This window comes from Diabrotica virgifera, chromosome 2 (genome assembly GCF_917563875.1).
Source record: "Diabrotica virgifera virgifera chromosome 2, PGI_DIABVI_V3a".
In the NCBI taxonomy this organism is placed as follows: Eukaryota; Metazoa; Arthropoda; class Insecta; order Coleoptera; family Chrysomelidae; genus Diabrotica; species Diabrotica virgifera.
Window position 1 is genome coordinate 62,405,911 of NC_065444.1, and position 27,888 is coordinate 62,433,798.

General features: G+C 34.1%; 1 protein-coding gene across 1 annotated transcript; it reads right to left on the minus strand.

Moving 5' to 3' along the window:
• Positions 1 to 261: 261 nt before the first annotated feature.
• Positions 262 to 27,876, minus strand: LOC114326258 (juvenile hormone acid O-methyltransferase-like). Its single transcript, XM_028274569.2, has 3 exons — positions 27,289 to 27,876; positions 17,706 to 17,977; positions 262 to 464 (listed from the first exon to the last, which is right to left on the minus strand). The coding sequence occupies exons 1-3, from the start codon at positions 27,645 to 27,647 to the stop codon at positions 280 to 282; spliced, it is 816 nt and encodes a 271-aa protein (XP_028130370.1). The 5' UTR covers positions 27,648 to 27,876; the 3' UTR covers positions 262 to 279.
• Between the last annotated feature and the right edge of the window lie 12 nt (positions 27,877 to 27,888).

The following is a 27,888-nucleotide window of genomic DNA, read 5'->3' on the forward strand; positions in this document are numbered from 1 at the left end:
ATTATGACCTCTTTCAGAGTGGGTCCTTTTATGATGAAGGCGGTTTTATTGCAACCTTAAGGTTTACTTAAAAACTAAATGGTTTTAATTTTAGTTTTATTCTACAGTTTTAAAGCATCCTTAAAAGACTTAATAAACCCGTTCGGTGCTACTGGTGTTGTACGATCTATCGGGACAATTTTTCATTGCGTTTTATTTGACAAATAGATTCACCACACTTTGCTAATTTTTGTAAAAAAGGAAATAGTTCAAAAAAAACTGTTTTAATAAAATAAATTATTATTCCTTTTTGTTCATTATAGCAACCAATAATTTCATATCTACATAGGGTATTTGTTCTCCATTTCTTTCTATGAATTTAATATGACCATCTCTTTCAATTTCCTTATGGTAATCCTTTAAGTATTCTTCTCTCAGTTCTTCAGGTATCCTTGGTAGGACGTTATTAATTCCGGCAAGTAGACCTGGAAAATAATATTTTTTTAAATAGTGTAGTACTTGATAGAGATTTGAAGTTAGAGCTAAGAGATAGGTTGGCTAGGTGCTACGTTTTCTCGACTTTCTTTTATGTAAGGAAAGCTTGGACCTTAAATGTACCATCAACGAAAAAACTGGAATCATTCGAGCTGTGGGTGTACAGAAGAATTCTGAAAATATCATGGACAGAACACGTCACAAACAATTAGGTTCTGAGAAAGGTGAATAAGAAATGGAAGTCTTAAATACAATCAAAACCAAATTGGAATATCTCGAATATATTATACCTACGCCAGTAATGGGAGCACGAATAGGATAGTACCTCCGAATTCTAAATATAGCGATACGCTTTAATTACTATTTTTGCTAATTTTAATTTTAATATTTTTTCTCAAAACGAAACAATATGGGTCATATAAAGTCACCGTTAATATACAAACCAGACGCTAAAAAAGACATGGTTTTACGAAACGAATGCATCCCCTGACCATATGTTTTTGGAGTGTAAGTTTAACAAACTGAAGTCCCCATAAATTAATTACCATATCAGACCAATATGTCAACAACTCACTTTGGGACATGCATTCGTTTGTAAAACTGCAGAAGTGTGTCTGTTTTTATGCGTCAGATCGGAGTGATTTATTGTCGTCTCCGGGCCATATTGTAGAAGGGCATAACATCGATATAATAGGTTGTGGCTTTTCTACACAGTCTATTCACAGCGTGCAACCGAGGCACTACTCGCTATCGACCGACCCTTTTCCGAGATCTAACTAAGCAACACCTTTTTGTTACCAAAATAAATAAATGTTTTACTGTTCGTCGTTAACTTATTTTTATTATTTTTAATTAATTCCGTCAACTCACACCTACCGGAATATATCCTACTGCATGGATTTTAATGAAATCTTGGGAATAGTCTCTGTTTATCCCCTGATTTAAAGATTACTCTATGCCGATGTGTGCTTTTATCTTGGGGGTGGTTCCCACCTCACCTCGGGGGTGGAACATTTTTTAATTAAAATAACCACGGAAGTGGCTAGAGCACCTAATTCTAAACAAAAGCTGTTCTATATTTTTTTTAACTCAATATATTTTGAGTTATTCGTGGTTGAAAATTGGCCGTTTTCATTGAAACATAACACCTTTTCGAACAGTTTTTTGCGAATACCTGAAAAACGATGCATCTAACAAAAAAAACTATATAAAACATTTTTGAAGCTTATAAAAAAAGTAAAGAGATTCGTTCTTTTCTAAATCTTCTACTTATAACACAAAAAGGTATATGGTAGGTGAACAGAAATTGTTTTTTAGGTGCATGCTCAAATTGGTGTATTTAACTTGAAATAACAGAGAAAAGGTCGATTTTAGGTGTATAATGCTATAAATACCTTTTGTAGTGCTTGAAGAGACCTTTAAACTGAGCAATGAAGAGCAATGAGGTAAAACGACGATGAGGTGTTAAACACACTTCTCATTTTTTTGAATGTAATCGACATTTACTATCACTCATTTTAAAGGTCTTTTCAAGTATTACAAAAGGTATTAGTATCATTATACACCTAAAATCGACCGTTTCTCTATTATTTCAAATTGATTACACCGATTTGAGCATGCACCAAAGAAACAAACTCTTCTCACCTACGATATCTCTTTTTTTATTATAACTAGAAGATTTATGCAGGAATGAATCTCTTTGTTTTTTTTAAAGCTACAAAAATATTTTATATAGTTTTTTCGTTAGATGCATAGCTTTTAAGGTATCCTCAAAAAACTGTCCGCAAAAGTGTCATTTTTCGATGAAAATGGCCAACTTTCAACCACGCATAACTCAAAAGTATTGAGTTTTCAAAAAAAAAATTATAGAACAGTTTTTATTTAGAATTAGGTTCTCTAGCCACTTCCGTGGCTATTTTAACCGAAAAAAATTTCCACCCCCGAGAAGGTGTGGAAACCAACCCCAAGATGAAAGCGCACATCGGCATAGGGGTAGACTTTGTTTCTTGAGCTAATCCCTACTTACTGTGAAAAAAACAGGTAAATCGATATAGTAGGATGGAATTCGGAGCCAAATACCCTCATTGTCTGCCCTATTGCACGTGGTGAGAAATACAACTTGCTCCTAGTTATTATACATTGAAAGATCCAAGGAAAAAGAAGCACAGGAAGACGTTGGGTACATGTTACGGATGAACTTTTTAGAGCAGCCGTTTCTAAAGTCCGAATAACTACGATGATTGCCGACTCCCGTCGCTGAGATGCCACTTGAAGAAGAAGATTACTTGTTTTGCGTCGTTCATTTCGAGTGGTGTACTGAACACTTACTGAAATTACTGATTACTGTTCCAGATTTCGTTCGTAAATTTTCAAATATGGGTAAATTTCGATGTAAAGTGTGATAAACAATGTAGAAGAGAAAACATACACAAGAGACGAAGGCTAATTGTTTAAACAGAATAAACATAACTAAATCTCTTGCCTAAATCTCTTGCTCTTAAGCAAGAGATTTTGAGAACATAAAAATATACAGGGTGTTCAATTAAAAATTAAGATGATGGAATATGCTAGACTTGCGTGAATTACCCTGTACATTTAAATTCATATTTATAATGCGCACATTTAAATTTAAAAGTTGACGTGTCGCAGCGTTTTTATAATTGTCTAAAATAAGAGCACAAACAATTTCATTCCATAAGTGGTTTCCATACTTTGTAATTTCAAAATTTCACCCTGTTGATAACAGATCATCAGCATCATCTGTTGATAACATATTTTATTGATTCATTCAATCTATCAAAATAGGTATTTCTTAAGGTAAACATGATTGGATGTTAATATATTTTTTGCGTTGTATGTAGAGATTTCTAAAATACCAAATGTGAAAGTGGACGAATAGGAACTCATAAAAAATTCAGTGTCGTTTAGCACACAATCGAAAGGGTTATGTTAAAAATCGATGTAGGGTTTAAATCCAAAAGAACGGATGTGTTAAGAATGCTAGGTCAAATAATAAACTTTATTGTGAAATTTATACCTGTAGCTTTTAGTATTTTCAACGAAAACTTTTCGTTTATAAATTCGCAAAAGTGTGTGTGTTATTGCGTTGCCGCTCCTGCAATACTCAAATCAGATTTATCGATGTGTTCTTATGTAGTTTTTTTCTTCTGAATCCAAATCTGAAAACTGCATTTCGATATCTCTAACCGTCTTCGAGATAATTGACCTCAAACTCTAAAATGTGACTTCACAATCCATTTATTTTCTGCCGACACACTACACCTCAGCTGAAATCGTTGCTATTAAGTAGGCTAGTTTTTTAATCTCGATTTGTTAAGCAAAGCATAGATTATTTACATTATTCGAGTTTGACACTTCGTGAATGTCAAACTAAATTTTAAATTTAGTATTAATAAAATATCAATGACATTTGATAGTGATTTTAATTAGGTATTATATAAAATAAATAGGATGTACAAAAATACAGTTTGAGTATATTTTAAAAGAAATAATTTATTAACCGCTTTAAAAAGGTTTATACGAGTATACGCCCTCCCCTTTAATGATAAATGGACTGTTCCATTCGTTATGAAATGAAAATTGTTATTATAGTCGGTTCGCTACACGCGACACAACTGGCTAGTGATTTTAGTAGGTAATTTTTTGTTTTTTGCGAATTTTTCCAAAATTACTAATTATTTAGTACTTTGAAACAAAAAGAAGTAGAACTTCTGTTGGACTGAAAGTAAAGAGAGGGATATACTTCAACCGAAGTAAGGAAAAAGAGACTTAGATAACTAGTGGGACAAAAATGAAAATAGAGGGGGTGTAAGGAAGAGAGTGAAGTGGCTTCTACGTTGAGAAGCCGCAGTAGGAAAAATACTACTTTCCAGTAGTTCTAGTGGAGGAAAGTGGAAGGATGTAGAAGTGAAAAGAAAGGGATAAAAAATGGAGTAAGATGATGAAGTTGAGGAAAGAGGAATTAAAATGGATAAACGTAGAAGTGGGAAGAGATAGAGGCAAACTAAATAGAATTGGCTAGCAAGAGATGCAAGAGAACAACTTGACACTCAAGGATGGGTACGGCTTGTTTGCATGCCTGTCGAAGAACAGTAGCTCAAACTAAAGAGGGATGATGACTAGAAAAGGAAATATGCTAAGATAAGAATAATGTACTGAAAATGTATAAAGATGAATAAGTGCTAAAGAAGAACCAATTAAATAAAACTAACAAATCATGGGCGCCAAGAAAATGATTTTTGATCACTCTCCCAGGTTTCTTACACTGCTGTCAAATACTAAACATGTTAAATATATAAGTAAATGTAAATATAAAGGGAATAAGAATAAATGATATACAAAATAAATAAACATTTATTAAAATTAACTACTAGATTTTTAACAATCTCTGAGTTAAACAATGCATATCATGTGACTCTAAAATGACAAAGTTATACAAAAGTTATATCTATCGAAGATAACAACAATAATGTTACCTGTTACAAAATTACATAAGTACCTCTTACTTACATATAGGGTACAACTCACATGAGTCCTCTTTACCAAATGGTTATAGTACGCCTGCTACGTACAACTAAATTAAACCCCGAAAAATATGACTAATATAAATAAATAGGCAAAAGCCTGACGAAGAGAAAATACAATAATGAATAAGCAAAGCAATGAATAAAAGTTATAGAAATGAAGTTAAGATAAATACCAAAACGACGAATTAACCGAGCAAATGCAATGAAATAAAGTAACGACGAAATACTTGGGAAACAAGCAAATAATACAACCTAAATTTACATAATGACATGAAATCAACTAAATTACCAATGAAATATAAAAAACCTACTACCTTTTTGGCAAATATGCCGAGCTCAACATACAATACCGCAGGTTTATACATGAGTTTGGGAACGTACTTAACTTTTATGTATATAAAAACAAATGAATGCAAACTAAATCTGAAAAAAAATACTTATTAACATAATACATCAACCAAATGTCTGCAACATAAACCACAATAGTTACTCTAATCACACTAATTGTTCCCAAACAAACCCAACTGACTTCTGAAAAGGTTGCTGCAGCATACCGGAAAATGAGCACCATTGTGGTGCAAAACTGTACCTCCTGTAGGTCCAGGTGTACAGGAAATCAGGAGCTGGAACCTCCCATACGATTGCTCCCAAGTGACTAAGCCCAATGGTGACTTGACTATGGCTGTAATGGTTTCCCTAGGTGGTCAAAGGGGCTACGAATTCACGTTGTGGTTTCTCCAAAATGGCTAAAAACATATCCTTCGTTTTATTTCTCATATAAACCGGTGAGCAAAAGTAAAGAGAAGAAGAAATAATTGAGGAAAACTTTTTAGAAGCAATAGTATAGAAAAACCGACCATTAAAAATGGAACAAAAACTAATCTCAGGTAACCTTGAACTATTTTGGGTGTAAAGATATGAACAAATAATGACATTGAATGTGAAATTTGAATAAGATTTATCTGAGGGAACATCTGTAAAAATATATTGAATCTATAAAATATTGGATGTTCAATAAATTTAAAACCTACAGAGAAATGATAATTATTTCCAATATTAATTGAGAATTGCATATGTTTGGTTATGTCTAACCAAAATCTATTAATATATAATTTTCCTTGAATGGATATTAAATAATCGAAATAATCTATATATTTCACTTAATGGGTTGACTCAGAAAATTTACCAATGAAACTACTATTTCAAATATTATACAAGCTAACATATAGTTATAAGGCTAACAAAAAATTATAAAAAATAAATATCACCGAATAATTCCTATTCAGACTCCAAAAGGAGTTGTGTCACACACATGTCTCTATAACTGCAGACAACCCTTGGTGGTAACTTTTTACTTTAATTAAACTTGATGTTAAATAATTCAGACTCTAGAACTCTAGATGGAAATCATCCGCCATTTCATGGTACCAACGTACCAACCTCACTTACAGCCACAAGTCAATTAACGAACATGCCTCTCTCCTTCCAAGAGGAGCACCTCAAAAGACCACAGAACATGAATTAAATAAATGTCATGGAACGATTCGACAAGTGTTCCGTAGACTTCGACGTGTGACGTCACGGAAGTGGTCCTTTACGAGAAAATTAAAGCAATTAATTAAGCGATCAAAAGAAAATAATTATAAAAATAATTAAAGCGCTAAAAATGATATTATAACGGGTGGACCGTTACAACGTATTAACTATTTAGTAATTATTTTTTTTGCCAAATTGGCTAAATTATTGACCAAAATCACTAGCCAGTTGTGTCTGAGATTAGCGAACCTAATACATGAAATAATATTGTTTGGAATAAAAAATTATGATCTGATATGTGCAATTACATCCTTCTAATGGAAAACAATATTTGAAGATTTTTTCAAATTATGGATACCAACAGCATTTTCATTTATATCTCTTTTATTTTTAATTTGACGAAGAAAAGTTATTCTTTATAAAAGCTCTTCATGGTCTAAGATTTATGATGCAACCATCATATATAAAATTTTATTAATTTTATACGAGGTATATAAAAAATATGAATTTTGATCAAGAGTAAAGTGCCTTTATAGTTCATAACATTTAAATTAGAGTGATATAATTGCACATTAAAACATAATTATTAATTCTAAACAAGTTTTCATAATAGCAATTTTCCATATTAGGAATTAAAATACGTAAATAAACAGAGTTTTCGTTATGATAATGCTCGCATTTTCAGCTTATTTTTATTAAAATTACCTCATCAAAAAATAAAAGAGAGTTATACTTTGTTAAATATTTCACATGCAAAAAAATAACATATTTTTTACTGTTTTAAACCCATAATTACCATCCTTAATTTTAAATAACTCATAAGGTTCTGGTACTTAGTTTCATTCCTACCCAAGTGCAGACATTTGCTGAGACATTTGTAAACTAAACACATAAGTTTCTACCTCTATTGTGTTGGCTGTCGAAGGCTTAAAACCTCTCTTGATTGTCCACCACCGTTGACGACAGTTCTCTGCTTCTCCACCTATAGACTCGTGGTAAAGTAACGAAATTTGCTCTCTTCTCAATTTCCCTTCCCATAGTGTACTAGTTATTGACAACGCTTCTTATCACAACGTGCAAGGTGTAAAATATCTTAATATGCAAATGTTGAATGGGTTGCATATGTGAGTTCATTTTAAATGAAGTAAAGAAACACAGACGTACTCACAGTTCGACGACCAGTTTCGATCTCTACAATATACAGATCATCTTCAGGTCGGCATTACAAGTGATTAAATGCTACAATTAAAAAACGCCAGAGTTAGAACAATGTCTGGTTGTATGAAATATGTTATATGAAATATATGTTATTGATGAACTTACAACTCATCCCTTGTAACGGCATGTAAGTAGATCAAAAATTCAAAAAATTTAAAAAAAATTTTAAAATTTTTAAAGTTTAATGTAATTTAACAAATAGTCATAAACCACAAGCAACTGTGTGCGTGCGCGTGCTTATGAGTAACTGTTTGCTCATGTGCATGCATACGTATGTATTTGTTTGCTGTTCTGAAATATCAACATTTACATACTTTTCGAAGTTTTGGGCTTTCTATCAGTTTTCATACAACCAGACATTGTTCTAACTCTGGCTTTCTTTAATTGTAGCATTTAATCACTTGTATCGCCGACCTGAAGATGATCTGTATATTGTAGAGATCGAAACCGGTCGTCGAAGTAATTAAAAGATTGTGAGTACGTCTGTGTTTCTTTACTTCATTTCGTCTTAATATGCGTTCAACGTAAAATGAAATTAAATACTGGCAATTAAATAACGCAATCTACCTGTTTGTGAATATGTTAAAAGTTTTAACATGCAGCATTCTACAAAGCCATAAATCCAGATTTAAGATAGTTTGAAAGTGACAGAATACTGGGTACCTAACAGTGGTCATTTATAGTTAAGGCTGCCTCCTTATCACATTATCATCCAAATCTCAATCCCATAGAATTAGTGTGGGCATCTCTTAAGAAATACGGGATCGAAATCCCAGCTTTTTCTGATTTCTAATTTTGTTCTTTACTTGTTAATTATATAGTCCGCCTTATAACTTATTATTGACTTTAATTGTATTAGGGTCTTGATATCGTTGGATAAGTTGTAAGAAGGGGAAATGTTTTTCAAAGAAAATGGATTTGCCCTACTAATGATTGGCACAGGATTCTTGTCTTTTTTAGCATCGAGGTAACCATATTAGATATTTATTTATTTATTTATTTATTTATTTATTTATTTATTTATAGTAAATACAAATGACCTGGGCCCTTGAGACTAATCCAGGTCATTTCTTGATGGGATTACAATAGTTGATACATATTTTGTATTTGAACAATTTTTTAATTTAATTTAAATAATTAATATCTATTACTTATTCTGAAAATTATAAATTATAAATAATTGTAATAAATAATTCTAATAAACAATTTTAATAAAAAATTCTAAACAATTTTAATAAACAAAATATAATTTTTAATTTTTTTTATTTTTATTTTTCCTTGTGAAAATAATTTTTATAGTGCTTCCAGTTCTTATTCTTAGATGAGAAATGCCAGCACTATTAATCTAAAAATAGTCAGAAATAATTGTAAGTGTAGATCTATTTGACTTGTATAATATTCCCAATGGTATTTCGGTGAGCCTCAGACCCTTAGCCGAAAATATTCATTGAATTTTTTATTTTTTATTTATTTTATTTTATTTTTTATTTAATATTAATTTTTTATTTTTTATTTTTTATTATATAAATATTTATGTAGTTAGGTTAATTATTTATTTTAATCCATATTTTTATATTTGATTTTAATTTTTTATTTTATAATTTCTTATTCAATTTTAAATATGTTGGATATTTACTTGATTTCTTCTTCGTCTGATATTATACAATTCTAGTTGTTTCTTTGATATTATGTCCGCTAAATTATTTAATGTATTATATTATTCTTCATTTTGTATTATGTTTTCTATATTTATGTCAACAAGGTCTCTTCTCATTCTTTGCAATTCTTGTGTATTTGTTTGGCTTTCGCAATTAAATAATATGTGTTCTGGTGTGCCTATTTCTCCACATTCACAGTATTCATCATCTTTTAAATTAAATCTATGCAGGTATGTAGGGTACGGACCGTGCCCTGTAAGGAAATGTATTAATCCTTCTTTTGGTTAAAATAATTTGGTATATTACTTAAATTTGGAATAAAATGATAGAGACGTCTTACTTTAGGGGAATTATTCCATTCGTTTTGCCATTTTCTATATACTATTTCTTCTAATTCTCTTTTTGTTCTTATTTCCATTCCCATTAATTGTATTATTTTTTCATAATTTTCTTTTCTTTGCCAATATCTACATGCACGTTTTTGTGCTTCCAATTGCATGGTCATTACACCAGTCAAGACTGTTAAAGCTGTTGTTGCTGTAGTACTGAAGGCTCCTGTCATTCTAACAAGGAAACCTCTTTGTGCTTTATTTAGTTTTTCAAGATTTTTATTATTTGTTACTCTGTGTGCCCATACACTTGCACCGTACCCTACAATTGAGGCAAGTATCGTACTCAGGTATACGTGCATATGCTGGAACGGAATTCTATACTCCTTTTGTGCTAGGCTTGCAATGCAATGCATAACTTTCGCTGCCTTCTCACAGACGCTATTTATATGGTTTGTAAAGAGACTTGGTTCATCGATAATGATACCAAGATATCTAGTTGTTTTTGTTCTTTTTATTGCTTTCCCCCTTATTTGTATACTTGGATTTTTTCAAGTTTTCCTTTTATAAGGCTATATGTTGTTTTTGTTTCTGATATAGTTAGTTTAGCTTTTTTCATCCATTCATTTATATTTTCAAGTACTCCATTTGATTTTATTTCTAGGTCTCTTCTTGAATTAGCATCTATGATAAGCAGCAAATCATCCGCATACGCTATGCTCCCCAGAACTTCAGGATCCACAGCTAACCATATTAGATAGTGACCTGGCCAGTTAGGTTATTTAGCATTTTTAATTTTAGGAAATTCCGTTAATTCGTGATCTTTTGACACACCTGTTGGAGAACTGTATTCTCCACCCAAATAAATTCTATTTCATAAATAATATTCATATCACGCCGCCTCTGTAACAACCATAAATAATAATTCCATTACGCAGTGCCTGAAGAAATCTTCCAAGAATGTTACTCTCCGCCTTCTTTTTACCCAAAGCACCCCCAAACGGGATGCAAGAGCGGGGTGCAACAGTCAGTCAACTATCGACACTTCTTAAGAACGCACTTTTTAATTACGCTTGTTCGAAGAGTATTCTTCACGCGGCAATTAGCAAAAAGCCGGTACATAAAGTGTAAAATTATGTGTGGTGGCGTCTTTCACGGATAGTTGTAACTCAATTGTTCACATGTAAAATTCTATTTCTTGCCCTTTTCAACTTCATTACAGTCATAGCAAAATAGAAAGTGTTTTATTTACATTAACAATTCAACAGGCCAGAATTACAGCATCTTACGGTTCATTAAAAGTTCTCCACTTAGCTATCGAAGGCTTAGCGACACATTGAACTTACTGCAAGTGCAAAACGCTGGAAAGAGACATTGGAACTACTCCAAACTCTCCATGGAGGAATGTTGAACACCGGCGTCCCTCCATTTTGTTCCTCCGAGACCGGATTTTGTTTCTAAGAGCCGAATTTGGCCCTTAGAGCCACATTTGATCCATCGACCGAACTTTTCTGGCCTAAAAACACTCAATTCAAGTTTCTATCTAATTCTATTATTTGTTAAAAAAACATTTCTGGCTAATGCCAACTCTTTCTAAAAGACATTAAAAGTGTCGCGTTTTTCGGATATTCTCGTCGAATAGACAATAATTCCAAGAGACAAAGTGATTGCGTTATTTATTCTACGGACAAATAAACATTCTGTGAACAAAAACAGTGATAATAGTTTACTTCAAGAAGTGGTGTTCAAGGACTAGCTGATTCCAGGAAAAGCAGCCCACATTCAAGTACCAAGAGCCCAGGGGTGACGTACAAAATAAACTTTTCTATATATGTAAATTCAAAAAGTTAATTTTCAAAGATCTCTTGCGAAATGATACTCTAATAAAGTTAAACAATATTTAAAGAACTATTCAGGGTTGAATGTTTGGTTTAATATTGCATGCTTATTAAAATTCAAAAATAAATAATAATTTCATTCAAAAATAAACAAATTAAAGTTATTACAATGAGCAAAAAAGGTTTAAATAAATTAGTAAACAAAAAGCATTCCATTCTAGATTCTGTTAATAGAATTCAAACGTGGCTAGAAGCAAACCATGACTCGGAAAAAGATGTTTTCTCATTCAAAACAAGAAAAGGTCGCTTACAAGACCTGTTCTCTGACTACAATAACGTACAGGATGAAATTGAATTCCTGGACGATTCTCAAAAATGTGATCGTGCCATATTTGAAGAAAATTATTTTGCGGTTCTGTCAAAAATACAAAGTTCGATTAGAGCATTGGATATTACCAATACAGGGAGCGTCGCTGCCGCTAAGCAAGTGGCCGTAAAGCTCCCGGAAATAAGCATATGCAAATATTCCGGGCAAAAAGGGGACTTCGAAAGTTTTTTTGAGCTCTTTGACACACTGATAATACAAAATCAGTCCCTTTCTGACATCCAAAGGTTTCTTTATTTGAAAAGTTACCTACAGGGTGATTCTCTTAAGTTGGTGGACTCTTTGAAAGTCACAAATGAAAATTTTTCGATTGCTTTAGATATTCTAAAGAACCGCTATCAGAATGTCACAATCATAAATTCTTACTTAACAGAAATTATAGACATTCCTACACTGAGAAACAGCTCACCGCAAGCCCTCAGAAATTTTCTAACTACCGTAACAAAAAATATGCAATTGCTAAAAAATTTGCAATTTTCAAGTGCAGAGCTCATTGATATAATTTTAGTTTTCCTGCTAGAAAGCAAATTAGATTTTTCAACAAGGAGACTTTTTGAAACTGAGCGAAATCATTCAGATGTACCAAAATTGGATGTTTTTCTTAAATTTCTTGAAAAAAGGTGCATTGTTCTGGAAAGCCTGGAAAATACAAATCCTAGGCAAGCCAAAAACGTAAAAGTTTCACATCATGCATCCAGTAATAACACATCAGAGGATTCAGATAAAAATAATACGTCAAATAATTTAGTTTCTGACTTTTATTGCATTTTCTGCAAAAAGCAAGGTCATAAAATTTACAAATGTCACTTTTTCAAAAACATTCAGCATGATGACAAAATAAAATTCGTGAATTCAAAAGGTCTCTGCGTAAACTGCCTAGGTAGGCATAATTCTAAAGATTGTTCATCAAAACATGTATGTACCGTTTGTAAAAGGCGCCATAATACAATTTTGCACATTCTGGCACCAAATAATAATTCGGGTAAACATAATACTTTTTCTACGACCCATAAAAATGAAAGTCCGTCCACTTCTACAAATTCAAACAATTACGAACGCGAACATTCGTCAAATTCAAACTTTCAAGGTCCTTCGTTTCAAGGGCAAGAACCTTTTACAAATTCCTTTTCTGCTTTGTCCGTAAAAAATTTAAACATACTTCTAGCTACGGCCAAAGTAACCATTTTCGACAAAAACGGGAAACCTTTAACGGCCCGATTGTTACTCGATACGGGAAGTCAAAATAGCTTTTGTACCCAGTGTCTCGCTGATAGGCTGGGCTACAAGCCATATGACATATCTCTAAACATTTCTGGCATAGGCCAAAGTAATTCGGTTTCAAAAAAGATGGTCAACATAAAAAATGCATTCTAACTATAATAAAAAGTTTTTCAAAATTTCATATGCCATCTTAGAAAATATTACTTGCAATCTTCCACAGTTCCGCATTCTTACAAAAAAATTACCAATTCCAAGGGACGTTTTTCTCGCCGACGATTCCTATCACAAACCTAGTCAGGTAGACATCTTGGTTGGGGCTGATTTGTACTACGACTTAATTCTTCCTGACATAATTCCTCTGAGCCCTAGGCTTCCAATTTTGCAGGCTTCTCATCTGGGGTACCTAATAGCCGGCGTGATTGCTCCTCACTTGACGGCACCTACAGTAGCAAACAATGCTTCTGGAGATGTTGCTCTACTTTCTACGTGTAGCACGGACGAGCTGCTCACGAAATTCTGGAACATGGAAGAACTTTCTCAAAAACCTATTCTGTCGGAAGCTGACGAGCTGGCCGAACAAATATTTCAAACTACAACAAAGATCCGTGAAAATGGACGCTTTGAAGTAAATATTCCATTAAAAAGTGCACAAGAACACCAATTACTGGGTGATTCATTTTCTATAGCCAAACGGCGTTTTCTGTCGCTCGAAAATAAATTCCAAAAAGATAAAAAATTATTTTTCGAGTACAAAAATTTCATTGACACATATATTTCTTTAGGGCATGCTGAATATGTACCTCTTTCGTTCGTAAATGAAAATTCGGACAAAAAATATTTTATTCCACATTTATGTGTCATCAACGAACAAAATAAAAGTACAACTTTGCGTGTCGTCATGGACGCTAGTTGTAAAAGCTCTACAGGAAAAAGTCTGAACGATATTTCATTAAAAGGGTATCAGGTTCAACCCGATTTATTCGACATTCTGGTTCGTTTCAGGCAATACAAATTCATATTTTCCTGTGACATTCAAAAAATGTTTCGACAGACGTGGATCAACAAAGATCAACGCTTTCTACAAAATATTCTGTGGAGGGATGATACCCACGAATCTATAAAATGTATTCAATTAAATACTATCACATACGGGACGAATAGCGCCTTGTTTCTTGCGACGAGAGTCTTGCAAGAAATTTCAAATAAAAATAAAGTTCAATTCCCATTGGCCTCGCATTTTCTCGAAAACCAATTCTACGTAGATGATGGTTTATGTGGGTCAAATAATATTGAAGAATTGCTCGAAATACTTCAGCAATTAAATTCTGTTCTAAACCGCCATGGGTTTACTTTACATAAATTCCATTCAAATTCATCCATATTCCTACAACAAATCAACCCAGAACATTCAAAAAATACTACTCAGGAATATGACCTAAATTTCGATTCAACTTCCAGTAAGGTTCTAGGCCTAAAATGGGACCCTGCAGAAGATCAAATAACAATTTCCGTCCCCAAAAATAATTTCTGCCCACCAGCAACAAAAAGAAAAATCCTATCTGCGTTAGCGCAATGTTTCGACCCTCTTGGACTCATCAATCCGTTTATTGTTAAAGGCAAAATGCTTATGCAGAAACTCTATCTGCAAAAAATTCACCGGGACACAGAAATTTCGGACAAAACTATTCTAAACGATTGGAACAACTTTCTACAGGACTTGTCACAATTAAAACAATTAAAAATTCCTCGTTTCTATTTTTCTGAAAAAATAATTCTGAAGGTTGAGCTTCATGGATTTACAGACAGCAGCATGGCAGCTTATGGCGCATGCGTATACCTAAGAACTTTCTATTCAGATGAGACCATCTCCTGTGCATTAGTTTCTTCCAAATCAAGGATAACTCCGTTAAAGACGGTAACACTTCCTAGGCTTGAGCTGTGCGCAATGGTTCTTCTTTCAAAACTTGTTGCAAAAATAATTTCTATCTTTGAAAATCAATCTATAAAATTTCATTCAGTCAGCCTCTGGTCAGACTCCCAAGTAGCTCTGTCGTGGTGTAAAAGTCATCCAAGTCGGTGGTCGGTTTTCGTGGCTCACCGGGTAGCTCTTGTCCAAGAGTTGACTCAAAACTTTACATGGCTTCACATAAAGTCTGCGCAAAATGCCGCAGACCTTCTTTCTCGAGGAATGTCTGGTTCTGAAATTCTTAATAGCGACTTCTGGTGGCAAGGTCCCAAATGCTTGCGAGATAAAAATTTCAATGTTTCCAATCTAGTAAATGACAGAGTTCTCGAAAACCTGCCCGAGGAAAGAAAAAAGCCTCGTGGTAAATTCTAATGTGGAAAATTTCTGGATAAAAATTTTCTCACGTTTCTCAAATATTTCACGCTTAAAACGTACAGTAGCGTACGTATATCGTTTTATTTCTAATTGTAAAAAACAAAAAATTTCTGAACCTCTTTCTGTTGCGGAGTTAAATTATGCAATGGATTTCATCATCAAGAAAATGCAGGGTGATGCATTTTCAAAAGAAATTTCGGCGCTTAAAAATAACAAATTTATTTCGAATAAAAACTTCATTTCACTAAAACCATTTTTAGATCCTTCTAATTTCCTCAGAGTTGGAGGCAGACTTACGAACTGTCCCGACATAGACTATTTGCAAAAACATCCGATACTGCTCCCATCCAATAATCCTATCGTAAATCTTATCAAAAATGAACATCTCAGATTGGGACATGCTGGTGCGCAAACAGTTCTCTCAAATCTTCGTTTGAAATTCTGGCCTCTCAATGGTCTAAAGGAAGCAAAACGAATCATTCGCAACTGCACCACATGTTTCCGATTTTCGTGCACTCCTGCACAACAGCTAGTAAGGCTGCAGCTTCAGGTAATTTACCTGAAGATAGGTTGTCCATTACAACAAGACCCTTTCAAAAAGTGGGTGTAGATTATGGTGGACCCTTTCTAAAATCTTCTTCACTCCGAAAAGCGCCAAAAATCAAGGCATACATAGCCATTTTCGTGTGCATGGTGACCAAAGCTGTGCACATTGAGGTTGTTTCTGATCTAACAACTTCTTCCTTTCTATTAACACTTAAGAGGTTCATTTCCCGACGTAGTAACCCAACCGTCATTTACAGTGACAATGCCACATGTTTTTCTGGTGCAAGAAACCAACTCTATGACTTATACAAATTTTTTCAAAATAAGTCTAATTCTCAAACCATTATGGAATACCTTTCTGAAAATCAAACCTCATGGAAGTTTATCCCCCCTAGATCTCCTCATTGGGCTGGGCTCTGGGAAGCTTCAGTAAAAAGCGCAAAATATCATATGCGTAGGCTAATAGGCTGTTCTTCTTTCACTTTCGAACAGTTTTACACTGTCATGGTTCAAATTGAAGCTGTGATGAATTCAAGGCCTATCTGTTCCATGTCCAGCGACCCTTCAGATTACACCTTTCTCAGTCCTGGGCATTTTATAATTGGCTCCAGCCTGTCAGCGCATCCTGAGCAAAACTTACAAAAAATTCCGGAAAATAAACTATCCATGTTTCTGGAAAAAGTGGTCTGTTGATTACTTGAACCGGTTACAAAATTCTCCAACATGGTCCCGACCAAGGGAAAACGTAAAAGTCAATGACTTAGTTCTTCTGAGAGAGGATAATATACCTCCTCTAAAATGGCCTTTAGCACGGGTAGTTGATACAATGCCCGGGCAAGATGGCAAAGTCAGAGTGGTCAAGTTGAAGACCATCGATGGTCAATTCACAAGGGCAATCTCTAAAATTTCGGTTCTCCCTAATCAAGGTAAAGAAGAGTAGGTTAGACCACAAGGCTCTAACGCCGGGGGGAATGTTGGAGAACTGTATTCTCCACCCAAATAAATTCTATTTCATAAATAATATTCATATCACGCCGCCTCTGTAACAACCATAAATAATAATTCCATTACGCAGTGCCTGAAGAAATCTTCCAAGAGTGTTACTCTCCGCCTTCTTTTTACCCAAAGCACCCCCAAACGGGATGCAAGAGCGGGGTGCAACAGTCAGTCAACTATCGACACTTCTTAAGAACGCACTTTTTAATTACGCTTGTTCGAAGAGTATTCTTCACGCGGCAATTAGCAAAAAGCTGGTACATAAAGTGTAAAATTATGTGTGGTGGCGTCTTTCACGGATAGTTGTAACTCAATTGTTCACATGTAAAATTCTATTTCTTGCCCTTTTCAACTTCATTACAGTCATAGCAAAATAGAAAGTGTTTTATTTACATTAACAATTCAACAGGCCAGAATTACAGCATCTTACGGTTCATTAAAAGTTCTCCACTTAGCTATCGAAGGCTTAGCGACACATTGAACTTACTGCAAGTGCAAAACGCTGGAAAGAGACATTGGAACTACTCCAAACTCCCCATGGAGGAATGTTGAACACCGGCGTCCCTCCAACACCCATAGAGGGCGCCATTTACTACCGTGTTAAATATATTCTTACCTCTTCTACTATCCTCGCTTTCAAACCAGATCGGATAGTCCTTTTGGACATGAAAGGAATAGGATTCGAACTCTGCAGCCTCGATATCTTTTTTATACGCTTCTTCTATATTGTCGCTGTAGTAATGAGGGGACAGCATGTGTCCGTATCTTGACCATTTAGGATATTTCAGCAAAGCATCAAAAGCGTGATCCATGGGTGTGCGTTCCAAGATTGATACAAATGCTTGACCGCCTGGCTTGAGCATTGCCTTGATGTTAATAAAACCTTGCCTAAAATGAGAATATAAATTAGATACGCATATATGTTAGAAATATGGCAAATTGATTTACTATACCATTTGATACATAGTGACAAAATTAACAGGAAAATTTTTCGAAATAGTAAAATAAAGTAAAATGACATCGGCGTAGCTTGCAATAAAATAGATTCACATAAGAATAAAAGAAAGGCAGTCATAGATATGAATTGGTCTTTATCAGTACGACGCAGTCAAGTTAGAAAACGTAAAATTTCTTCTTAGGGTGCCTGTCCGTTCCGAACTTATGCGATTATTCTGGCTATGATGATTTTGTTGGTTGCTATACGGAATAGTTGTGTTGAGGTCTTTCTATACCATGCTCTCAGGTTAGCACGCCAGGATATCCTTCTTCTTCCTGGGGCCCTTTTCCCTTCAATTTTACCTTGCAAAATGCATTCGAGGAGCTCGTATCTGCCTTGTTTTCTCATTTTATGTCCCAAGTACTGCAGCTTACGGCCCTTCACGATGTTGACTAAATCTACGGTTGTGTTCATCCTCCGTAGCACTTCTTCATTGGTGACTTTGTCTGTCCATGGTATCTTCAGGATCCTTCCGTACAACCATAGCTCAAGAGCCTGAAGTTTCTATAGAATTTTTGCCTTCAATGTCCACGTTTCTACTCCGTATAGAAGCACTGGGTACACGTAACATTTAAGGAGCCTTATTTTTGTTTCTAGGATGAGGTCATGACTCTTGAACATAGTCAAGAATGCACTTTTTGCCTTTATGATGATACATCTGATCTGTTGGGTATTGTCCCTCGACTCAAAATAAACTTGGAAAATGATAAATATAACGAAACACAACAGAAAGCAACTCAACCAATTTGCAGAAATATTGCTAGAAGAGCCTAAGTTCCAGAGCATAAACTAATAATCTACCACGGAGGAAGCTAAAGCAACCTGGTTTACAATTCATTGTATTCCAACACTGTATATACAATTATATAACACCTAAGAATATATGGCTCGGTGGTAATCTGATGAAGTCAACTCAAGGAACACAATTCACACAGTAATGAAAGTAGATGTATACGTTACATTATGTATTAAAGATATTTAACTTTTAACTTATTTTTAAAACTAATGAATAATTTGAACATGCCAATACACTAGTTCTCTAATCTATATAAACGTATAAATGGCTGTAGGAACAATAGTAAATAGTAAACGAAGTCACTCTCACCGCAGGTTTACTACAAACAATCACTACACAACGAACATCAAATATTCAGTCAGTCTCTTTCTGGTCTGACGCAACATCTAAATAGCCATTTCATTAACATGCGCTTTACCTCCACACGGGCACACGACATACACCACCCCAGTGGTAGTTTTGGGAATTATTGCTTTTTACAACACATCAAATTCCACATAACTTGAAGAGAACGCCAAATCCTAAACAGAGACTACTTTGCATCTCTCTCTTTAATCCTGATCCCCCAGAGGGAGTGTAGTAGTCGACTTGATGTCGTGTATTGTCCGTCTCCAAATATCTTTGTCTCTGGTCATTTCTTTTAACTCATGCATAGGTCTTTTGCATATTCTTGTAATTTGATCGATCCATCTTGTTGGGGATCTTCCTCGTGATCTTCGGCCTTCCACCTTTCCTTGTATAATAAGTCGTTCCATGTTTTCTGTGTTTGCTCCCTTAACATGTCCCAAATATTTTAATTGTTGAATATGTACTTTACTTCAGAGTCTCTAGCTAACTTTAAGCTCTCTTAAAATTCAATCATTTGTCCTACGGTCGGTCCAAGGAATTCGTAGCATTCGTCTTCAACAGAAAATTTCAGTGGCGTCTATCTTTCTTTTTTCCGATTGTCTCAGGGACACTCAGGGTCCAAGATTCACCTTTAACGCTCTTGAAATTTGACAGTCCTTCCATATTGTGGTCATTTTTGCTGTCGCCACTTTTGCTAGATCACATCTATGTTTTATTTCTTCCTGTAGCAATCCTGTGTTTGTGATCAATGATCCCAGATATAAGTGTGAGCTCACAACCTCAAACCGGTCAATTGTAGTTATGTGTGGATGATTTTTATGCAGTATATCCATTATCATGATCTTTTTCTTTGATATGTTTAACTCACACATAACTTTAACAACTGCAGTTATTTAACTGCAGACCAAATATTTGACTTTCGTTTTCGACTAGTCGTACAAGATCAATCAGCTCTGCTTGACTATTTGCCAGAAGGGATATGCCATCTGCGAAACGTAGGCTGTTTATTTTATGACCATTTATTGAGATGCCCTTTTCCAATCATTCAAGTGCTCTTCTCATAATATGCTCCCTATATATGTTAGTATACATCCTTGTCTGACACCCCGTTCTGGATAAAATTTGTTTTAAAGTGTGTCAAGCACTTTAACTGATCCAGTAGTGTGTTCGTATAGTTCAGTTATAAGCGAAATAAGGTGTTGTGGTACGTCTACTACTTTACATGTTCTAACCCAATTTAATAAACAACTCTACCCTTATCCTATGTAAAACATTGTAAGTCAGTCTTTTTCATTCCCACCATTTCTCTATACTGTAGCATTTAAAGAAACTTGTGTGATATATGTCGTAATGCTACAAGATTTGATTTAAAACCATCTTATGAACAATACAATTTAATTAAACTTTTTTTATGAGTTTATTAAATATAGTTGAGATTTTCGGTTGCCTTACCCTGCATAATGCTTTCCCTTCAGTTTAGAAACAACATCTGCGTTCCATTTGGTTTGATTTTCTTAGAATCTGTTGAAAGTGTTTCTGTAAAGCAGGAAACCCATTGTGAACGCCCGGCACGGCATAGCCCGGCACGGCACAGCACAGGCCGGCACAGCACAGGCCGGCACGTCCAAAAACCCATTTGGAACTGCCGGCACGGACGGCACCGGAAAAATGATCATTTGCCATGGAGACATCGTCAAAAGAAGAGGTTATAATAGTAAGTGAAATTTGTGCTGAGATTGAAACAGACGAAAATGCAAAATTACTACGGAAACATCGGTTTTGGGTTCACGAAATATTAAAAAAAGAAGAGAATATGGCGATTTTCATCATCTTTTCCCTCATAAAGATGATCCAAAATTTCCCAAATATTTTCGAATGTCTCAAACCAAATTTAATATTTCCATATTTCAAAACGAATAACGCTTTCAATTAAAAAATCTGCTTACTACCAACCTGCTTAAAAATATATCTGCTTACTACCAACAATTATGACGCACTGGCGCCGACTGGCCGTTCAGGCCGTTCGACTTCAACGGATTTTATTCTCCTCGGAGAATTTTGGCCGTTCCGTTTGCGTGCTGGACTGTACCGGGCCGAGCTGGCCGCTCATAATGGGTTACGTTGCATTTAAAACTATACAAATGAATTTGGACTGTCCTGTGCCGTGCCGGGCTGTGAGGTGCCGGGCGTTCATAATGGGTTTCCTGCTTAAACATAAGGTTTGTCAACTTGTTAATTCGTTAAATGCGTCTTGAATGAATTCCCCGATTGGTTTGAATTTGAAAAATCTTTGGGAGCTTTTTTCTGATTGGATATATAGGGTCGTAAGCCTTTGAACCAAGAGAGAACAACTGTGCGATGCGTGTGAAGCGACATCGGGTCAGTGGCAGTTCCGCCAGAACACCCGGCAAAAAAAAGAACCCACCATAGCGCGGTCTAAACATCCAAAATGGACGCGCAAATGCTGTTTGATTTGACCAATACTACCGGCAAATTGCCGTTAACAGGTAAAAGGGGGGAGAAGTGTACTTTTTAAGTGTGTAAAATTAATAATTCTTAGCTGAGCGCTTTCGGCTTATAAAGCCATCTTCGGAGCTATGCTACAATAAAAGATCTCTAATGAATAATTGTTCTTAGAATTCAAAGTTTAACTTACGTCAAAAAGGTCAAAATACCACTATGAAGAGAGATGGGTTCCATTTATGATATGAAATACTTCTGTTTCTTATGTAGTTTTTTATTGGTTGGAAAAAACCTTGTCTGTCTGTTTAAAAAATTGTTCAATATGCTGTTGGTTATTTTTGTATCCAGAAAAGTTAAACATCAAGAACGAGCATAAAGGACTTTCACACGAAAATTACATTATATATAAAACGAATATTAGATTATGGTAAGGTCAAAAAAACCTTACCATTTGAATACTGCGGTGTCAGATAGCAGAATGGTCGCCTCGCATGGAGGATTTTTAATGACAGTCGATGTAGACAGGGTGTGCTCGTTAAGGTGTCTTCACATTTTCTCATATAAAGTGACAGTTGACATATGACATGTTTTAGCAATTGGATTGAACAACTTTTCAACAAAGTCTGTAGTTACATAAATCTGGTTTTTTAAAAAATAATGAAATACATATTGAAAAGAGACTTAAGGTCTAGGATAAACCAATTGACAAGTTATCCTCCACAAACCAAACTCGAATCGTTTTTGAAAATTAATACATGATGTAAAGAAACTTGATGGTAAAGTTTTTTAGGAAGATGGGAAATAAATTAACAATGAATTTTGTGAAATGTGATTTTTAAAGAATAAGCTGCCAAATGATTTATTACAAATATTGTTTTAAATGATGCTTTAGTAAAGAATTAAAAAATTTTAAAAAATTTAAAAAATTATTATTTTTTGATTGCATGAGGTCAAACTTCTTCCTCCAGAGTCTCCCACAAGAGTCTGAACAAAGGTTTATAGTTGTAATTAAGATTGATTTGTGTATTCAAGCAAAAATCAGGATTAAGTTTCATTTCTTTAGTTATCTCTAGATCTTCTAAAAGGTTCATTTGCCTATAGTTTTTGATTGGGATGTTATGTAAAATTGTACTGTTTTCGGAAGGAGAGAAGGAATGGTTGCTAAATTTAACATGATAACCAAAATTTGATTTTTCTGGATTGTTGAGATGTTCTTTGATCCTCTGAGATAGGGTCCTCATAGTCCTGCCCACATAAGTCATGTTACAATCCCCACAAGACAGTTTGTAAATACCATATTTAGTTTGTCGATTTTATCTTTGGTGTGGCTGAAGATGGATTTGATGTTATTTTTCGTTTTGAAAGATATGTTAAGGTTACTGACTTTATTACAAAGTAATCTTGATACTTTTTCTGAAATTGGCCTTAAGTCGGATAAGGATCTATAAATAGCTGTAGTGTTGGGTTCGTTCTCTGTGTTAAAAGCTTGGTTTAGTCTCTTTTTGAGTATTGATCTTCTAATGACCTTATCTACAGTAGAAGAGGGGAAACCATTGTTTCCATGGAACTTTAGATTCCTTAACAACTCTTGTTGTAGTCATTCAGAACAGTTTTTCCAGGAACAGTTATGTGCCCGCTTTATTTTTAGACATCGAAGGTGCTTATGACTCGGTCTCTCTTTCAATTCTCCAAGAAAAAATGATTACATTTTTTAATATTTCATCACAGTTTGCTTCTAACATTGTAAACCTGAATAAAAATAGAATAATTTATTTAAAAAATAATCATACTCTTATAGGCCCTAGACTTAATAATAAAGGATTACCTCAGGGCTCCGTTTTGAGCCCTATTTTATTTAACATTTACACAGCAGATCTACACAACATCACTATTAACAATATTGCATTTAATATTGTACAATATGCTGACGATTTCTGTTTGTACACAGAACACAAGAAATATCAGCAATCCATTGAAAACTTGAATAGTGTCTATGGTCTCCATAAAAAATGGTTTATTGAAAATGGCTTTGAATTATCATGCAGTAAATCACAAGTTTGTTTATTTACCAGACATAACTTTCCTAATATTAGCACAATCACCTTAGGTGGGCATAAATTTTCTTTTAAAAATAAAATTAAATATCTTGGAATGATACTCGACCAAAAATTGACCTGGAAGTTACATATTGACGACATGTTAAACAGGTGTAATAAGGGAATAACCTTTCTTAAATCAATTAATAGAACTTGGTGGGGATCGGATGTTGAAGTAAGTTTATTATTTTATAAAACTTACATACGATCTATTTTCGATTACGGTAGTGTTTTGTATGGATCAGCAATTAATGCACTACTAAACAAAATCAACGTTTTACAGAATTCAGCCTTACGAGTATGTCTAGGAGCTATGAGATCCACTCCAGTACAAGCTTTATATTTGGAAGCCTTGGAACCTCCTTTAAATCTAAGACGAAGTTTTTTGTCTAAAAAATATTTAATGAAAGTATACTTACTTAACCCACTTCTATACCAAAAAATAGTGACTTTGAGTTGCCATGATCTAACCAATAAATATTGGCAAACAAAGAAATCTCCCTTACTGTGTGAAGCTTATAATCAAAATATAGTACTCTTAAAAAATATAGATAAAACGAACGACTTATTCAAAAACTACGCGTACTCTTCTTTCTTTTCTCCTACAGATATTATTGTACCAAATTATAGTGAAAACATATATTTAAATAAAAATATTCTTTTATCCATAACGAACAATTACAATGAGTCAATAGCTCTATATACAGATGCGTCTAAATCTGCAGATGGAACTGGATGCGCCTTTTTTATACCATCGGGACATATAGAAAAGAAATTCAAACTGAAACCGGAGACTTCAATTTATACAGCAGAGGCTATTGCAATATATGAAGATTTACTATATGTAGCTGAATTTGATTTCGCCCATATTATAATTTTGTCTGACTCCTTAGCAGTATTGAAATCTCTTAGTAAATATGGACCCCCAAACATCCAAGACTGCCCATACATTTATAAAATTAAACATATTAAACAAAATCTTTTAACCAAAGGAATCAATGTACATTTTATCTGGATTAAAGCACACGCAGGATTTGAACATAATGAGTATGTCGACTTTTAGCCAAAGAAAGCGTTTCATCCGATACCAGTATTCTACATAAAATAACACTGACTGATAGTATAATCTCTTTCAAGTCAACACTGCATCGGGAGTGGAGCTACCAGTGGAAGGAATACTCTTTTGTGAATCAAAATAGATACTCGTTAATTCAGCCCGATATTCCCAAATTTCCTTGGTACAAGTTTTGTAGAGCTTCTAGAAAGTACATAACTTCTATTATTAGGGTACGATTCGGGCACACATGTTATCCAAAGCATTTATTTAAAATACAGGTTTTGGATAATGATAAATGTGAAGAGCATTGTGAAGAGGAAAGTGATTTAGATCATATATTTTTTGGTTGTTCTAAAAATACAATTTAGTCATCTAAATTAATAAATAATTTATTAACATGTAAAGTAGCAACTCCTTGGAATATACTATATTTATTATCACTTGGTTCTGTAGATGTATACAACTCTTTAATTAACTTTTTTATCTACGACTGATACATAATATATGTATTATACTTGTGGTGTTTGCAATATAATGCCATATAATAATCCCTTAGGGATTAATAATGCGGGATTAATAGCTATTAATCCCTCTTAGTCCTGTCGCCAGGGGGGTACAACGGCCTCCTTAATTCAGATGGACTTACCCAAGTTTTTTTTATGTATTTTGACCCGTAGAACACGATTTTTTTGGGTAACAGTTAATCCGGATGTCGATAAGATTGTTATAAACAAAGAACTTGAGGAATTACATAGCAGCGATTTTTCGCAAAACAAAATATTTTTTTGTGTTTTTTGGGTGATTCTCAGCAAAAAATGGTCTTACAAGTTTTTTCGTAGGACGCGTAGTTTTCGAGATAAACGCGGTTAAACTTTCAAAAAATCGAAAAAGTGCAATTTTTGAACCGGAATAACTTTTGATTAAAAAATAAAATAGCAATTCTTATTACTGCATTTGAAAGATCAAGTCAAGTTCTATCGGTTTTGATTGTTTGCATTGCTAAAAAATAAGTTTTTATTTGTTAAATAAAGGTATAAACACATAGTGTTTCCCGGGCCCAATGCATGCGTTTTAATGGACGTAATGTACGTAGAAATTCTGTATGCGCGCCTACTCGTTCGATTTCAAATTAGAAATGCATTGAAAACATCATTCAATCACTATGTGTTGATAGCTGTGTTTAACAATAAAAAAATTAATTTCTAGCAATGAAAATAATCAAAACCGATAGAATTTTACTTGAACTTTCAAATGCGGTAAGCGTAATTGCTATTTTATTTTTCAATCAAAAGTTATTCGGGTTCAAAAATTGCAATTTTTCGACTTTTTGAAAGTTCAACCCCGTTTATGCCGAAAACTATGCATCCTACCAAAAAACTTGTAAAATAATTTTTTGCTTAGAATGACCGAAAGAATACAAAAACATGTTTTGTTTTGCGAAAAATCGCTGTTATGTGATTCCTCAAGTTCTTTGTTTATAACAATCTTATCGACATCCGGATCGACTGTTACCCAAAAAATTCGTGTTCTACGGGTCAAAATACATAAAGAAAACTTGAGTAAGTCCATCTGAATTAAGAAGGCCGTTGTACCCCTACTGACGACAGGACTATCTGGCACAACAATCACAAAATTCACCACGGAAACAACAACCTCAAAAAGTGTCACTGTCAAACGAATAGTATATTTGACAGTTTGTGTTGAGATGGACGAAAATGAAGAATCTTTTAATTGTACACCACCAGAAATTGTAGAACTAGCTACAGCAACAGCATCTACCTTAATACCTTATGTAAATATTTGTATTAAAAACTCTACTAAAGTTAATGATGATTCTCAACCAATTCAGTTTATTAATTGTACTATTACTAATTTTAATGTTTTTAACAAATGAAGTTGTTCATTAAAAATCTTAAATCAATTAATTTGTCGTAGATAAAGTAGAGTATACTACTCGCAATAATGGCTCTCATTCCCTCGGAATGTTACTCCCTCGCCGCTAACGCGGCTCGGTTCGTAAATATTCCTCGGGAATAATAGCCACCATTATTGACTCGTGGTATAATCTACTATAAAAGACAGCAAATTATCATTATAATTCCCTTAAACATTTTTAATTAATACCTTTGGTAGTTAGTTGTTTTAGCTGTTAAGCTTAGTGTTACTTAATACCTTTTAGTTGTTATCTTTGTTATAAACCTGTTTTGTATAACTTGATAACTTGTATTCCTTATGTGTCTGGCAGTATGACGTCTATGACAGTCTAAGCCAAAAAAAAAGTAGCGATAGGAAAATAAAATATAGGGACCGGTAACAGCTTTTGCCGGTCCCTAATGTTCACTTTCCGGTCTTGTCCGGCAAAACGGTATTTTCTGGACAAAAAATATCCAGAAAGTGGACATTTTCTGGTCGGTCTTAAAAAATAAAAAAAAACATTCTTACCTGGGATCTGGTACCATGTGCATCACAAATATACCAAAAATGTGGTCAAACCTATTTTTGAGATCGTCTTGAAGTCTTATGGTACCAATATCGTGTTGCATGATCTTACTTCTGGGTATATTTAGATTTTTCTTCATATGTTCTACCATATTAGGTGATATATCCGTTAGAACATATTCTTTGTAATCCTTTGGTAATACTGGTAATACTGAGTTAACTGAAGTATTTCCATCTGCTGCACCAAACTCGAGAATGCTTTCGTTCTTTTTCCATTTTAGTAGATGCCCGTATTTCTCAAATTTTTGTTTTGTTAATATTTGAGTAACACAATTCCCCTTGATCCATACATCGGAAATCATTTTTGAAAGGCAGGTGTGTGTCCAATTAACCGAAGCAAAAAAACTGTGAACTATTCATATGAGGCAACTGAATTGTTATCTTGTAAACAAAAAGCTGTTTATTGTAACGAAGGTTGTTTATTTTCAAGATATAGGTATTATCCGTACTATCTAATAACTTATTATGAACATATATTACTTAAATTTTATATACATCCGCTGGCGCAAGTCAAATTGCACTGCTCGACAAAAAAAATATTTT

Bases quoted from the DNA above. Each gene is read 5' to 3' on its own strand.
- LOC114326258 (XM_028274569.2), bottom strand. From the start codon at position 27,647: ATGATTTCCGATGTATGGATCAAGGGGAATTGTGTTACTCAAATATTA. The intron at 17,978-27,288 runs GTAAGAATGTTT...TTCTCATTTTAG, and splicing joins CACATGGTACCAGATCCCAG to GCAAGGTTTTATTAACATCA. The intron at 465-17,705 runs GTAAGAATATAT...ATTATTTTCCAG, and splicing joins AAGCGAGGATAGTAGAAGAG to GTCTACTTGCCGGAATTAAT.